The sequence below is a fragment of the Culicoides brevitarsis genome, chromosome 3 (genome assembly GCF_036172545.1).
Source record: "Culicoides brevitarsis isolate CSIRO-B50_1 chromosome 3, AGI_CSIRO_Cbre_v1, whole genome shotgun sequence".
Classification (NCBI taxonomy): domain Eukaryota; kingdom Metazoa; phylum Arthropoda; class Insecta; order Diptera; family Ceratopogonidae; genus Culicoides; species Culicoides brevitarsis.
The window spans coordinates 10115317-10132958 of NC_087087.1; the positions used below are offsets into that span (position 1 = coordinate 10115317).

Here is a 17642-nt window from a genome sequence, read left to right on the forward strand (position 1 = left end):
ATTTTTTTTTAAAACGGTTAATTTTTTTTGATTTTTCAGGATTATTTTATTGAATTAATTAAATCTAATTATTACACTTTTAGTTGAAAAAAATTAATAATGATAAAAATATGCAGTTTACATTAAAATTAAAGTAAAATTAATAAAAAAATCTTTCAAAATTTAAAACAAAAAAAAATTGAGTTTTTTTTAAATTTGTTAATTTTGGGAAATATTATTTTTAATATTTTGATTTACAAAAATTAAAAATTTTATAATGAAAAATCAATGTTATCGTGTAAAAACGTCAAAAAATGGAATAAAAAAATAAATTATATTTTTTTCTCGTCTGAATTATTTATTTTTTTTTATGTAAAAGACCATTTTTAATAAGAATTGTTTAAGATTTCAGTAATAAATTCAAAAAATCACGTTAAATTTGGGTCCCTTATAAAATAAAATACTGATTTTCATCAAAGTTGAATCCGAGGCTTGGACGGGGGACTTGGATTGGAGACTTGGATCCGATCCATCCAACTTTGATGAGAATTGGGTCGCATGTTAAATTCCATCCAAGCCTCTCATCCAACTTGAATAGAAAACTTGGAAGTTTAAACTTCCGGTATAGCGCCTCTAAACCGGAAATGCGGCGAAATTCTAAAATATTTTTGAATTAGCATGAAGGCAAGTCCATTTTATCACTTTCATTCGTCTCACATTTCCCATTAAAGGATCAAAACAAACGCCCTTTTCCCTTAAACCGGTCGAAAAAATCGCAAAAATAAATTATTTCGTGAATGAAATAGCACATTTTTCCGTAATTTTTCCATTTTTGATCCCTCGACTTACATTTCGAACGCGGTTGTGCCTTTAAATTCGCAGAAATCAGTGAAAAACGAGACACTTTCGAACCATAACAAATTCGCAGAAGCAAGAAAAACAACGAAAATGGCATTTATTGAATTTTTGAAGCAAAACAAGGACAAAGACATCGAAAATCCAGCAGAAATCGTCCTCCCGTTTCACGCGAATCGCAATGTCGCCAAATTATTCGAGCAGAAAATTCGTCGAGACTCCGAACCGAGCGAATCCATGAGCACCGCGAAGAGTCAAACGAAGCGAAATTCAAAAAGTGAGGAAAATATCTTCGAGAAAATCGAGGCTTCGAGCACCGCGAATGCAGAACGCAACAAAAAAGGCTACGGAACGCTGCCAAAAAACAAAATAGTGAGCGATGAGGACAAGGACGAGAAAAAGGTGAGTGATTTTTTTTTCGATTCAATACAAAAGGACTTCATTCATGTCCTTATTTAGTAATTTTCGTGTGAACGTGTCGCGTGTGTCGATGGAGGTACGAAGGTGTGTAAAAAGGATAGTAAATAAGGATCAATGACATCGTACGATGCGATAAGGGAGTGTTTGTGACGGGAAAGTACGATGATAAGGACGGTGAATGGCTTTTGTGTGATTGAGTGATGACGAATTGTTGAGGTTTTGTTCAATTTTTGCAAGTTTTTGTTAAAAATTGTTAAATTTCAAAGTTAATTTTTTTATGACAAGAAGACAAAAAATTCCGATTTTCATTCAAAATCTGAACTTTTTGAACAAATTTTGATTGATTTTAGTAATTTTTCCTTGAAATTTGGTCAGTTTATAAACAATTTTATTTATTTTATCCAGTTTTTCATTCACAAAATCAATTTTTTACAACTTTTCTACATCTAAAAACAAATCAAGTGGTTGCAAAATTCCCGTATTCATGTTCAATTTCAGCGGAATTTCCGTTTTTTTCGACACCCTGAACTTAAAATTCATTAACAACGAAGCAAGTCCAATTTTTGACTGCATCATGCCAAATCGCATTCCAATGCAGATTCGAGGTCCATCAGCAAATGGCATCCATCCATAAGGAGTTTTCAGTGCTCCATCTTCGCCTTGCAAAAATCTTTCGGGAATGAACTTTTCGGGCTCCTCAAAGACATCGGGATCCATGTGATAAGCATTGAATGGCAAAAATATCGTCATTCCCTTTTTTATCTCGAAATTCGAATCAGGCACTTTGTAGTCTTTGGAACACTTGCGGAAGCCAAATGGAGCGGGAGGGTATTTACGAAGCGATTCTATGGATTTTATTTTGAGTTAGTTGAGAGAAAAATTAAAATTTTACTTAACTTTTAGTTTGAATTAACGAAAAAGTGTTTAAAAATTTTTAACGGTCATTTTTTGAATTGACATTTACGAATTTTTTGTAAAATTTGACAAGTTTTCATGAAAATTTTAATTTTAGAATGTTTTTATCGACTTTACATCAAAAAATTAACAAAAATTTAAGATTTTCTGTATTTTTGAGATTTTTGTGAGTCTTGAATCCAATTTTAGGTAATTTTTAATTTTATCTAATTTTTTCAGAAAATCTTAAATTTTTCATAATTTCTTTATAAAAAGTCAATAGAAATTTTTTAAAATTAAAATTTTCATATAAATTGGTAAATTTTTACAAAAAATTCGTAAATGTCAATTCAAAAATTGGCCGTTAAAAATTTGTAAATTGCTTTTTTTCTAATTCAAACTATCTATTAATGAAATTTTGAAATAATTTTTTGAATTTCAAATTCAATTTCAAAACTCAAATATGACAGCTGTCAATTTTTTCATAAAATTTCGATTTTTAAAGAATTTTAAGATTTTTTTAATACAACTTTTACAGATTGAATGAATTTTAAGCTTAAAAATCTTTAAAAAAAATTGAAATTTCATAAAAAAACTTGACATCTGTCACATTTTAAGTCATTTTTTTGAAATTTTTTACCATTAATACAGGCTTCCAAGTAATTCATCTCCTGCATTGCTTCGTAAGTGAACTCATTATTGTGTTTTTGAAGTACTTCTTGAACGTGTTTTCTTGCTTTTTCCTGAATTTCTGGATTCATTGCCAACTCAAAGCACGTAAAGGACATATTTGTCGACGAAGTCTCGAATCCCGCAAGGAAAAAGACAAAAGATTGCGCAACAATTTCCGCTAATGAAAATCCCGGCATTTCCTCATCTTTGGGATCATCTGACTTTTCTTTGTTCCTCAATTTTATCATCAAATCGAGAAAATCGTTCCTTTGAACGTTATTTGCCTCGCGATATCGCACAGTTTCTTGCACGGCACTGACGAAAAATTCCGTGACATCTTTGGCGAAAAGTTGCAATCGAAGTGCTCTCGAGAGTTTTTTGTATTTGAACGTGAACATTTGCTTAAACGGACTGATTTTCAAGACTTTTCTTCCAATTTGTCGGAATTGCGCTTCGGGATTTGTGAAACTGTTGCATTCGATACCAAAAGCACAGGTCCCAATCACGTCAGTTGTGTAACGCGCAAAATATTCCTTCACATCCATCGTGGCGTCGATTTTAGCTTCTTGGGTCATTGCTTTGACGAGTTCTTCTCCGATTTTCACGATATTCGGCATCATGTACTTCATTTTGCCCGAAGTGAAGACAGCGGTGAGTTTTTCGCGCATTATTTTCCATTTGTCGCCTTCGAGATTGAATAAATGGCCCGACAAGGGATCATCTCGGGTATTGACGTAAGCGCCGCGATCTCGAAAATACTGAAAATCTTTTCCCATGACAGTTTTTGCGAGATCCACGTCAAAAATCATCACGATTGGTGTGAAAAACATGAATCCGCCGAGACATTTTTGCGATTTGTGCTTTTCATAATCCTCGAGTAAGTAAGTTGAGATGTGTTTCGACTTGTTTCCAAACACAAAAGAGCCATATGGGAATTTTGGCTTCAAATATGGAAGATTTTTTCGTTTCCAGTAGCCGTAATTCCATTGCGCGTAGAGGTAAAGAGCTCCAAAAAGTGCAAAAATTACCGAAAATGCGTAAAATATCGACAAGGTCAACGATAAAGTCATCGCGGCGATAAAGTTACGATCAATTAACTTCTGAACAGATTGCCAGGCAAATAAATACTGAGCGTAGTTTTGAATGGAAAGAGTATTTTATTCGCGAATGAAGAGTAAAGTAAACAAAAAATCAAAGTTTATACGAGATAATAGATAGAATTTCGTAAATATGACGCAATTTTGTATCGATGTGATGTTAATTCATCAAGTTCATCAAATGCATATTTTTCAAGAAGAATCAGATGATTTTTCATAAATTAAAAAAAAAATTAAGGAAATTTAGAAAAATTAAAAACAAAAGGCAAAACGTAGCAAAAACTCAAACAAAAACTAAAAATTAAATTTAAATTTAAAAAAAAATAACTTTTTAATTATTTTTGAGAATTATTTTATTTAAAAAAAAAATAAGAAAATTAATTTTGAGAGTAAAAAGTGTTAGAATTGCTTTAGATTTTTATCAAATTTAATTTAAATTAATTAATTTTTTTTTTTTTTTTTTTTAAATTTTTGTCAATTTCAAAATTCAAAAAATTTCTTGAGGTAAAATAAAAAAAATAAAATTTCATCAAATATTATTACTTTTTTACATTATTTTCATCAATTTTTTTAAATATTTTTTTTTTTTGATTTTTTCTTGTCTTTCCTTTCTATTTATTTTATAATTTTTTGTTGTTAAACAATTCCTCAAAATAATTTAGCATTTTACATAAATTTTTTCTTCAAATTTTTTTACCTCTTCAAATTTTTTTACATAAAGAATTTTTTTTTCGAAACTTTCAGAATGTAGGTTAAAATAACTAATTTCAAAAAAATACCAACATTAAAAAAAAAAAATAAAATAAAATTTAAAAATTAAAAAAAAAATTAATTGAATAAATAAATTAAAATAAAATTAATTTATTGAAAATTAATTTTAAATAATTACCACATAAAAATGTGAAAAAGTACCTTTTCAATTTTTTTTTCGTATTAAAAAAAATCTTTTGAGACAAAATCTAATTAAATTAATTAATTAATTAAAATTTATTTTACTACTAAATTAATTAAATTGATTAAACTTTTAAAATAAAACTTCAATTTTTTTTTAATTTTTTGATCAAATTTATTGAGCTCAACGTTAAAACTGCAATTTATAATGTAGATTTATTATACAAAGTGGATATTTTTTGCCAATATTTTTTTTTACTTCAATTTTTTGATTCTACTTCATTTTTTTTTCATCGTTCTCGAAACGACCTTCTTCTTCTTTCTTATAAATGTGCTTAAATGCTTATCAATTACTAGGATATCTTTTCTTATGAACTAAGTTTAACATATTTCTTCTTTATTTAACATAAGATACTGAAGTCTTCCAATTTTTTTGATTTTTTCGTGCCTTTTCCGCTCATTGGCGGCTCGTTTTTTCATCACTGTCGAATTTTGGTAAAAAAAATATAATTTTTTAATTAAAATTACATTCCTAAAAGTTTTTGAAACTTTTTTCTATCACGCATTGGTTTCCCTTCATTCGCTATTGCTTTTTTTAATTTAATGTTTAATATCAACCATTTTTGCTTCTATTTTTTGTTTTGCGGCGCGCTGCCGTGTTTCTTGAAGCACGTAAGGACATGCTTCGAGATGGCAACTTTATTCTTGAATTCCTTGTCGCAACTGTCGCACACGAGCGGATTGTTGCCGTTCGAGTGGATTTTGACGTGTTTGTTGTAGTTGCTGGCATCACTAAATGTCTTATTGCATTCCGGGCATTTGTACGGCTTGTAGCCGAGATGCCGATATGTATGGTTCCGATATTGATCCTTGCGTGCGAAGCGTTTTTCGCAAATTTCGCACTTGAACGAGCCTCCAAACTCGGGATCGCGTTCCATCTGGTGCCGAATCATGTGTCGCTTCAAGTCAAACGCACGTTCGAAGGCTTTCGAGCACACCGTGCACACATTCGGCTTCGGGATATTTTCGGGGCCCGTGGCATGACGACGCAAATGCTTGTGCAAGTCGCCCGACGAGATAAAGGCGAACTTGCAACCGTCGTAGGAGCACTTGAAGGGCCTCAAGCCGGTATGTGTGCGAATGTGGCGCGTCAAGTCGCCCGTTGCCGTAAATCCGCGCTGACAATACTGGCAAATTTTGTCCTTTTTCTTGACGTGAACGCGCAAAATGTGCGGCGCCACGCTGAAACGCTTCGGGAATGTCGTGCCGCAAATTGCGCAACCGTATTTTTGTTCGCCGTTCTCGGTTAGTGTCACGATCTGGCTTTCGTGGAATTCGATGAGCGTCGAGTCGTCTTGTTGTTCCTTGTTTTCTTTGATGCTTTTGGAGAGTTCGAGAAGTTGGTCGAATTTGCCGGGCTGTTCTTGGTTTTCTTTTGCCAAATATTCGATCAGAAAAGGGTTTTTGAGGGCAGCGGGACCTTCACTGCTGTCATCGGCGGAAAATGCGGGAAGTTCCAATTTTATTTCGTGGTTTTCGGTGAAAATTCGTTCGACCTAAAAAGAGAAAAAATATTAAATTTGATTAAAATCATTAAAAAATTTAAAAAAAAATATAAAAAATTTTTAAATTATTTAAAACTAATATAAATTAAATTAATTTTATTTAAAAAATCATTTAAAGAAAGTTAATTATTTAATTAAACATTTTATTTAAAATTAAATTATTATTTTAAAAACTTTTATAAAATAATTTTCAAAATTTATTTATAATTATTAAAAATTCACTTTTAAAATCTTTAATTAAATTTTTGTATTTAAAATAAAATTATTAATTTTTTTTTTAAATTTATATTCAAATTTATGAAAATTTATAAAAAAAATAATTGAAAATCATAAAATTTGAATTATTGAAAATTCTAAATTTTTATTTTTTTTAATAAATCATTTAATTTAAAAATTTTATTTTTTTTATTTTTTTTTAATAAAATTTAATTTAAAATTTTAAGAATTTTAAAAAAAAATAAATAAATAAATTTATTAATTTTATTTAAACATAATTTTAAAAATTAAATTTGGATAAAAATTATTCTTGAATTAAATAAATTAATTAAAACATTTTAAAATTCGAAAGCTAAGAAAATTATTTTTTTTTTTTGAAAAATTAGATAATTTAATTCAAAAAAATATTTTTTTAAAATTATTTTTAATAAAAAATTATTCAAAATAATGATTAAAATTCAGTCAAAAACTAAAAACTTAAATTTTTAATTAATTTAATTTTTTTAATGCTTTTGAAATTTTTTGATTATTAAAATTATTATTTAATGTCTTTTTTAAAATTAAAAAAAATATTTTATAATTTTTTTTTAATTAGAGACAAAAGATGTGCTAAAAAATGATGAAAAAAATAAAAATTTATTTTTGAAATTTTTTTACACAATTTAAAATAATTTTTTGACTAAAAATAATTTAAAAAAATAATTTTTAATGAAAATCAATGTAAACGGAATAATTTTTAATAATTGCACTTGCCAAAAATTAAAAAAAATCTCACCTTATTCTTCTTTTTCTTCCCATTAGCACTTTCCTCGCTGTTCTTCGATGACACCGACACCTTCCGCTTCTTCTCGCCCTTGTCCTTTTTCACTTTTTTCGTGAGCAAATCCATATCTTTGCCATATTTCTTCATTTGCTGAACACTTTGACTCACATCCAGACTCGACTGTCCTACTTCATCCTCGCAATTGTTGTTGTTGTTGTTATTAATTCTCGGTTGCTGCTGCTGCTGCTGTTGCTGCGACGGCAAATTCATGTCGTAACCCATTCCCGCATCCATCGCCTGATAACTCGACATCGCCTGAATTGCTGGATGCGGATGCGACGAATGATGATGATGGGACAAATGCGACGGCGGCGGCGGCGGGACGTGAGACAGCAAATTTCCCGGATCCATGACGCCTGACGGAGCTCCCGTTACTGCTGCCGTCGCCTGTTGATGCTGCGCCGCTTGGGCATCCTCCAACAGTGCCGACTCCAAGTTCTCTAGAATGTTGCTCGGATCATCGTTGTTGGAATTTTCGGCGTCAATTTGCTGCAAGTTGGCGAGAAAATGCGCGATATTCGACAAATCGACGCCGTGATAATTGACGAGATGCTTCTTGTACCAAACCTCAGTTTTGAATGCCATTTTGCGGCATCGTCTCCGAAAAATGTCAAAAAAATTGCTTTCTTGTGTGACTCGAATATGGCTGCTCCACTTTTTTTTTCTAATTCACAATTTTCGCGTGTTGTCGTGCCGCGGGGCGTTTTTGATGATTTTCCCGAAATTCACGAGTGGCTTTGGGTGCTTTTCGCAAATGGAAGTGCCTGGTACGCGAGATTTCACAGCGAATTTTAGGTGAGACAGCCCGGTATCTTTTTTTTCGCTACTTCTTATTCCGACATTTTTCATTGGATCAATAATGACGTTTGTGGCATATAACTATAGCTCGCTACACTTACGACGACATGTACATTACCAACACAACAAAAATTTTGTTGAGCACGAAATACGTTGGGAACCAGTGTGGGTTCACTTGAGTTGAAAGTTTTTTGTATGAAAATCGGATGAAAACAAGTGAGCATAAAGTGGTAACGAACGTATAAAGAGGCTTTGGTAGTGTTGGTGAGGTAAAAGTACCGTTTGTCGATAACAGAGGGACAGATTTGAGATTAAAAATTTTATGAGAGACGTTGGATTTTTGTGTTGATTTTAATGGAAAATATTTTTTTTTTGTTTTTTTGATAACTATTTAAATTAAAATATTTAATTATTCTAAAAATTAAAAAAAAAAAAAAATTAAAAATTTAAGTTTAGAAAATTTATAAAGAATTTTTTTCTTCGATAAAAATATTTTTAATTTATTTTTTTTTTTTTTTGCTTCTTTAATTAAAATAAATAAATTAATTAAATTATTAATTTAAAAAATCTTGAGATTTACATTTTTTAAAATATATTAATGAAAAAAAAAAATTATTTGAATTTTAATAATTTTTATTTTGTTTTATTTTAATATTTTAATTAAATTTATTATTTATTTTTTTATTTTTAATTTGAATTAAAACGACTTTCTTGTATTTTTTTAATAAAAATTAATGACGAGTAATTTTATATCAACTTATAAAAAAAATATTTTTAGAAAAAATTGACTTGAGCGCATTTTTATTCAATTATTCTTTTTTTTTGTATAAATTTCTTTTACTTTATTTAATTGTTTTTTTAAACAATATTTCTGATTTTTTTAAGAAAAAATTTGGCAATTTTCTTGAAAAAATTTTTTTATTTTTTTTTAATATTTAATATGTTAAAATTCGAGCTCTTTTTCTTTAAATTTTTTTTAACAACTTAAAAATATTTTTCATTAATTTTTTTTTATAATTAATTAATAATTAGAAATAATTTGTTCAAAACTTAAAAAACATTAATTCACATTAATTAGAAAAAAATCAAAATTAATTTTTTTTTTATTAAAAAGAACTGGATTGTTAAGAAAAAAAAATAAAATAAAGTTATAAAATTTACAAAAAATGTTTTTTTTAAGAAAGATGCTTCTTTTAAAAAAAACATCAAAAATATTATTAAAAAAAAAATAATAATAAAATAAAGTAAAAAAAATTTATAAAAAAAATTAAAAAAAATTATTTTTAAATAAAAATAAATTTTCGAAAAATTTTAACAAAATTATCTTGACTTGACTTAAAAAAAATTTAAAAAAATATTAAATTCAAAATCTACAAATTTATACATTTTTCTAACTCAAACAGACACAAAAATCCGCTCAAAAAATTTTTTCTACTAAAAAAATGCCTTTCAACTCCTCTCAAAATCAAAACAAAAAGAGAGAAAACTAAAATTCAAGAGAGAACCCGTTGCCGTACAGATTTTTATACGCAATTCTGTATCGACACACACTTGTTATTCCACTCTCCGTGCCTCTAACGTTGTTGCTTTGGAATCCAAAAATCAGTTGACTAACATAAATACAGTTCATCAGACGTTCTTGATCGGAAATTAGTGCATGAAGCGCTACGGCGTAGAATTTTAACAAAGTAACCAAAAAATAAAATAAAAAAGTGTACCACAAAAATTAATAAAAGGAAGAAATTTAAAAAAAAAACGAAGATAAGCAGAAAAACAAGTTCGTTACAAAAAAAAAAAATAATAAAAAAATCTACCTGCAAGAACGAGATACAATCAAGAAATAAAAAAAAAACAAGTTGTGTGCATCAAAAAATTCATCATCAGACACGCGGAGAATTTTATCTCAAAAAATAAATCAAGTTGCAAACAAAATAAATCCACGATTATTTAAAAAAAAAAGTTTTGTGCTAAAAGAGAGATTAGCAAATAATATTTTTAGAAACGTGATTCAAGCCACATCGACGTCATCATAAAAAAAATCATCGTCTTGACACTGAAAGTGAGTTTGAAATATTTAAATTTTTAATATTTTTGAATATTTTCTTACAATTACAATTTTTTCACGTTATCTTTAAGCTTGACGCAATTTCAAAAGTCATTACTATTAATAGTTAGTTCGTAGTTTCTGTCTCTGTCGTGCCAAGTAAAAAAACGAAAGAAATGGAAATTTTTTCTGTCTTTCAACTGAACGAACTGAACTGAACTAAACATAATTAGTAACGGTTATTATTTGCGAAATGTAAATTTTATTTTATTTTTTTATTTATTGAAAGAATTAAATGTTTAGTAGTCGACATTGTTGCTTTTTTGTTCAGATTTTAGGTTCAGTTCACGGTCAATTATTAGAAAATGATTTAAAATTGTGTTTGGCAGGAAGTTTCGAGAGATAAAAAGCTTTGAAAAATTATTTTTTTTATCTCTTGATTTTTTTTTGTTGGAATTTTAATCAAAGATGAACAATTTTGTTCAAAAAAAAATATCAAAAGACGTAAAATATTAATTTTTTTATTAAAAAAAAATCTTTTAAAAAATTCTCTTTTGAAATTATTAATTGGAGGTGTGGTTACTTCCGACAGAACTTGTAATTTATGAAACATTCTTTTTTTTTTGTTATGATTCATCAATTAGAATTAGATTCAGATCCTTTCCATAAAGAAATTTCTCAGAAAGAATAATTTTAATGAAATTAGATTAAAAATTTGATGAATTTCTAAAATAAATATCAGTTTTAGCCTGAAATTCTGAAAATTTTATTTGAAAATTGAAAATTTCTTTAAGTTAAAGCTTCAAATCAGCTGAAAAATTGATTTTTGTTAAAATTTATTTGAGGTTAATAATTCCCAATGCACATTTAATTTGCTAAATGTAAACTGGGGCAACGCTGAAGATCTTTATGATCTTTTCTATAGATCAAAATTTTATAGATTTTTGTTTTTTCATTTTTTTTAAATCCTTTTTTAATTGAATTTAATTAAAAAGAAACATTTTTTTTAATTGTAAAAGAAGGATTTAAGTTTGAGAATAATTTTAAATTTATAAAAAATATTTTTAATAGAATTTTTTCTTAATTTTTGTATGAAAAAAAAATTCAACAGCGACATCTACTTTTTCAGTCAAATGATCTTCAAAACATTTTTTGAAAAAACTCAACTTAAAAATTTAGTTCTAAAAATTTTATCAAAAATTGCTTAAAAACTATCAAAAAGCTCAAATTTAAAGCTTTAATGTTAAAAATTTTATTTTAGCTGAATTTGGCATCAAAAATCCCTTTTAAAAAATATTTAGGTCTATGAACTTTATTTTACTTTTTAAGTTTAAAAAACATTTCAATCCACACTTTAATTAAAAAGAAAAATATTTTGTTAAAAAATTCCAAAAACATGTCCAAACAAGACATTTCATTAATAATAACTGCAATAAATAAAATAAAATTTGTCATCATCAGCAGTCATTTTAATAAAAATACAAAACAACACTTGTCGTCTTTCTCTGGACCGAACAAAGGATTGAACACGAAAATCGTGTCATCATAAATTTGCTTTAAAAATAACTTCTTTCCTCTATTAAGACGTCAATTACTCATTCATTAAACTGATGATTTATTAAAAATAAAAGCGTCACGGGCTCTTATCGTTATCGAGCTAAACCAATAAATAAGTCAATAAAACATTCAGTCACAGCTTGGTGTGATTTTGAAAGAGAGTCATTGTGAAATTCTACTCATCAACGTCACACTTTGGCTTATTAATGAAAAAACAAAAATTTTTTTGAACGTGTCTCGTTTCACATTTGAATTCCAAAACAGATGAAACTTTTTGTTTATTTACGTTTTTGTGTTTTGGTTTTCGAGGCAGTAGTATGAGAGCGTGCTTCGAGAACGACAACAAAGCTCAGATAAGACGTAGAAGTAGACGATAAAGGACCATTTATCAAAGTCGGAAGCATGCGCAACGGGGAATCCTCTCTCTCGGTTTTCGCAGCGTCCTTCAACGAGGATAACTACGTCACATCATCTGGTGCTGCTGATGCTGGATTGTTTACATTTGCGCCCAATTTGCGCCAAATACATGAAAAATTTGCGATTTTGAATGAAAGTGAACTGGAATTGCGTCTTTTTTTCAGAAAATTCGAGAAGGGTTGAAAAAAATTTTTGACTTAAACTTAAGCGAAATAATTTGAAATATTTTGCCTTAAGCTTAAGTTTAAGAATAAGTCAAAAGCTCATAAATTTTAAACTTTTTTTTGGAAAAAAAATAAATTTTGTTTTTAATAATTTTAATTTGTCGAAAAAATTAACTTTAAGTTGCAACTTAAGATTTTTAAGTTGACTTAATTGACTTTTACTTAAGAATGATTTTAAATTTTTCTCAATTTAAAGTCGATTAAGTCAACTTAAAAATCTTAAAATTAACAAATTTTCTCAAAATGTTTTTTTTTTGACATATAAAATTATTTTTTCGTAAAAATTGATTTTTTTCCAAAAAAAAATGTCAAAACTTAAAAATTGACCATTGACTTATTTTTGAACTTAAGCTTTTAAGTCAAAATATTTCAAACTTTTTTTCTTAAGTTCAAGTAAAAAGTTTTTTCGAACCTTCTCAAAAAGTCTTCTTCGAAGATTTGACATCAATTCCCGTCTTTTGTGCAATTTTATTGCTTTTTCCTGTTAATTCTTCACAAAAAAATGAATGCAAAAAGGTTCTATTGTGACACAAAGTGCAAACAACCCGTTCTTCATTGAAGCTCTTAGAACGCTTGATTACTTTTTGTGTTTAGAATTGCGCCTCCAGCAATGTGACAGAGTTCAAAGTCCTCAGAAACTTCACCTGTAGTTCGTAATTTCCAACACAAAATTACAACAATTTGTGGTTTTTTTTTTTGCAAACAAATCGAGCAAAAGTAAAAGGGAAATGAACCAAAATGCGGTTAACTCAAATTCGCTTATCCGCATATTTATGGCGCGCTAAAGATGTGTATCGTACACGTGCCTGAAGATGGCACGGAAATGAGATAAAGAATCCTCGTCCTATTTATTTTGCACGCTGCACAACTGTTAACTTCGTGCTTGAATGGAAAAATTCAAGTAATTGGGGGAAAACCTGTTCCATTTTATTTATTTATGCAAAAGGGTGATAAAAGGGAATCTGCTCGAACAAAGATATGACACACTTTTATTCTTTCCTCATAAAAGTATTAACAGTCCCGATTTCCCATTAAATTTTCTTTTATCCTCTCATTACTTTCATTTATTATTATTCTGGAATGTGATGGATGATAATCTATGTAGGTCCCTTCAGCACTTGCAGTTTTTGCATGAACATGAGGGTTATTGGCCTTAAAATAGATGAAAAATATGGGAAGGAAAAAAAGACGGGGAAATGTGCTTTTATTAATGTACAAAAATAGGTTGCGATGAGATTTTTAGCTACACTTGCTACAAAGTGTGTGATGATAGTAATTATAATGGCAAAAAATAACGACGACAAAAAAAGTTTCAAAGAGTTTATGCCGTTTAAAAGGTAAACAAACTAGAACAGAACAAATTTGTGTACAAACATGATAAAGTTGTTATTTTTTGACGTTAATTTAAACAAAAAGTGACTTTTTATTATAGTGCAATGATAAGGTTGTTTGCTTTTTTCAAGTGATTAAGTAGGTTTTTATTGAGACACGAGGTTATTAATGGTTGACTGAAACGTAATTTGAGCTTTCAAAGGATTCATTGAGCTTTAAGATCTTTAAAGACTTTTGTAGTGACTGAGGTCACACACTTTATTATGAGCTTTCAATAACTAATCTAAGAAACCTGAACGAATCTTGTCATTCATGAATTGTCTTCGAGATGTAAAAATTTAATTTAGTCTTCGTCCTAACTTCAATTAAATAACATCTAAATAAATAGATTTAAGAAACATAAAAAATATCTAAAAGAGTCTAAAGCTTCAGAAGTCATTTGAAAGATCTTAGAAATCTCAAAAGTATTTTTAAACTATTAAACAAAACTCACGAGCTTCCATTGATCTCAAACAGAAGCATTTATTTCCTAAAAACTTTTGATTTCCAAAGGAGTTCAGTATTATGAATCTAAAAATCTCATGTTTGAGGTTAATTTTAGATTCAACTTCTGAGTTTCTTTGAGCAAAGAAGGTTTTGAGAAATCAATGCTTCGTTTGAGCTCAATAGAAGCTCGTGAGTTTAAAATTTTTTAAAAATACTTTCGAAATTTCTAAGATCATTCAATTGGAAGTTTCAGATTCAAAGCATCATATTGAAAATTATCCTCAACATGGGTCTTGCCAAAGATGTTCAAGCACATCACCCGATATCAGCATTTCATAAAAAAATGGCATGAGATTTTTTGATGGTTTTGCATTAGTTAGGCCTAAAGTAGTCTAAAAAACCTAAATTTAAAATTCTAGAACGAACCAAAGTTTTTCTATGCATTTTTAGTGAGATCGAGTGTGTCAAAGAGGTACTTTTATATACCCAAATGCACTAAAAAATGTCTAAAATCCGTTTGGTTCGTTCTAGAATTTTAAATTTAGGTTTTTTGGACTAGTTTAGGCCTAAATAACACAAAGTCATCAAAAAATCTCATGCCATTTTTTTACGATGAAATGCTGATATCGGGTGATGTGAAGCTAACCTCTGAGACTCCTGTGCTCCCGTATCATGTTAGAGGTCGTCAAGTTCAAATAAATGTATTCCCGTCTATCACTTTAATAAAACTGGTTGCACTAAAAACAACAACATGCATCCGGTGCTGGATAAAAAAACACAAAATTCTTTTATGCATTCACACATGAAACCATTTGATCGTCACATTATTGGATCAAACGAACAAAAACACGTGTTATCTTCCATATTCAGAGCGTATCGTGTTAATGAGAAGTACAAATCTATCCATGTGATGCTGTAATTTTATATCATTTTTTTTTTGTTCATCCATTTAAACCACACTACATTACAACGTTTTGTTCTTTCATTGTCACACATTCTCATGATAATGAACTGGCATGATGGTGTTGAATCTGTTCCCATAATTAATTCACTTTAATAGACAGACATCTTCATTGAATGTCACTCAATTAAAGTCTGACGCGGGTTCGCCCGAGACAACAACAACTTGCATGAATGAAGCTTACTTCGTATTGAACTAAATTCAATTTCTTACTGGTTTCGCAAAGAAAGCACGTCTTTGTTCATGCTCAAGCAACGCATGAACCAACATTTTTTCACAAGTTTTAAATTATGATTATTTTAATTACCGCACTTGCTTTCCTCATCGCATATCGCATAAATTAAAATCATCAGCAAACAATAATTATGTAGACTACTGACCTGCTTAAGTCCAATTTATTCAAATGACGCTGTGAATGAGGCTTTTGGTCTTGACCAACCGAGGTGTGAACTCTAGGAGTGGTAATTAAATAAATGGCGAATTTGTTAACCTTGACTGACTGGCGGCGACAGACTTTATGGCGGATCAACAAATAAATTCTCGTAAAATCGATATTTCAGTCACGATTAAATCTCTAAAAGAAAATCTACCGAATTGTTTTTATGAGCAATAATTGATGGGCACTACAAACGAGTAATTGGTATGATATCTGATATCCATATGCATGAAATACTTGTTCGTGAATATAATGTCGTAATTACATATTTGGTCATCATTTTTTTGTTGTATGGTAATTCGAAACAGGAACAAGTACACACATGAGTGGATTTTTGGAGTTTTGTCGGTGCTTTGTTTCTTTGAAATTGGAACGAGTACTTTCTAAGTAGATAATGGATTTCCTCTATTTGTCTCTAAGTTGCGGCGTTTTGCGACAGAAGTTGATGGGAAATGTCGTTAAATTGTAATTTTTGATCCATTAAAGGTGCTTTGGAGTAATTTGATGGTGATTAGTAACTATGATTTGTATCATTAGTAAAATGATCCATATTGCAACTTGGATCATAAAACATCCGTAAATGATATCTTTATACATGAAATTGTCTCTTGCCCTCATCCAAACAGAGAATTAATATCTGAAGCTCATCTTTAGCATTAAATATATGATCAATATGCTCAAGCAATATTTGAAGTTTGTGTTTTTGAGGAATAATTAAAGTTTGAAGAATTAAAAAATTACCACATATTTGAAGCTCCTTGAAGTTCAATCAAAGCAAACAATGTGCCTTTACAACAATCTTTTTGGAGGATGTAACATCTTTGATGGCACTCCTGGTGTGTTCAAGAAGCAATGGATCGACACTATTTCGGCACACGGATACGGAAGTTTCGTAACATACACTTGCAATTACTATTTAATCTACGATTTTTGATCATATAAAAAAACACATGAAATTGGGCACTGCCTGTTTGTGTTACTATTTGCTGGCTTTATCAGCCATAAAATAGAGCTAAAACACAAGCTCAAAATTCTCATCAAAAGTCGTTGGAAGTCAATTTGGGTCTCAAAACCCATTAAAATGACTTTCTTCATAGAAACAATTACACGAGTTGCACTTTCGATGACTGGCTATTGCTGCAATATCTTCATCATCATCATAATTAAATATCATTTCATACCTCACAAAGCACTGACAATAACCACGAGATAAACAAACAACTTTGCATCTGAAAGAAGTAAAAAACTAGTTAACGTCTTCTTCTCTTACGTCTTGTATTTCTGGAAGTAAATAACTTTACTTACTACTGTCTCTATGTTATTTTTTTTGTGAAATCGACATTTTTTCCATTGTTTCAATTTCCATACAGCACAAAATAACAACAGACAAGACAAGACATAACATAATAGCGTCGAACCAACCAAGCAGATATATGATATTCAATACACGGATCATAATTTAAAATAATATCTAGTCATTTTTTGTGTGTTTGTTAAATACGTTCGAAAGTTGTTGTTTCTTCTTTCACTCACACGGTTCAAAAGTTGGAATTAAAATTATGTATTTTTCGTACCTTTTATCATAATGACAACCTGACGACAAACAAACAAAACGGCTTGTTTAATTCAAGTCTCTTGTTTGGTACATCCTCTTATTACATGGTTATGCGTCTCGTGAGATAAGACATTAATGAAAAAAAAAAGTGAAAAGCTTACGGAAATCCATTATCGATGAGACGATGAGTAGATTCGAGGAAAATCCGCATCCATTAAAAATGAGTTGATTGTCCTTAAACTCCTTTCGCTGCATGTACAGTACATCCTCTTCATCAAGGTCGTTCGTTCTCTTCTGCCCAAAAAAAAATCTCTCTCTCACAATACAACGACCTTGAATTTGTTTCTATACGCCAACCGAACATGCCTCCCCCAATTTTCATCTCGCACTCGCTCATTGACTGCAGCGCTCTCATCTACT

The 17642-nt window shown here is 29.4% G+C and overlaps 3 protein-coding genes across 3 annotated transcripts in view; 1 reads left to right on the top strand and 2 right to left on the bottom strand.

Moving 5' to 3' along the window:
- The first annotated feature begins 764 nt into the window (after positions 1–764).
- The window catches only part of LOC134833392 (uncharacterized), a 33977-nt gene continuing 17099 nt past the window's right edge, over positions 765–17642 (top strand). The window contains exon 1 of the mRNA XM_063847701.1: positions 765–1236. Within this exon, the coding sequence (XP_063703771.1) occupies positions 928–1236 (309 nt within the window). The 5' untranslated portion in view covers positions 765–927. The remainder of the gene's footprint in view (positions 1237–17642) is intronic.
- Positions 1604–3930, bottom strand: LOC134833678 (probable cytochrome P450 6a14). Its single transcript, XM_063848086.1, has 2 exons — positions 2789–3930; positions 1604–2099 (listed from the first exon to the last, which is right to left on the bottom strand). Exons 1-2 carry the CDS (start codon positions 3888–3890, stop codon positions 1684–1686), a joined length of 1518 nt encoding a protein of 505 aa, XP_063704156.1. The 5' UTR covers positions 3891–3930; the 3' UTR covers positions 1604–1683.
- On the bottom strand, positions 4998–8246 carry LOC134834470 (zinc finger protein 846-like). The gene is made up of 2 exons (XM_063849166.1): positions 7365–8246; positions 4998–6364 (listed from the first exon to the last, which is right to left on the bottom strand). Exons 1-2 carry the CDS (start codon positions 7995–7997, stop codon positions 5438–5440), a joined length of 1560 nt encoding a protein of 519 aa, XP_063705236.1. The 5' UTR covers positions 7998–8246; the 3' UTR covers positions 4998–5437.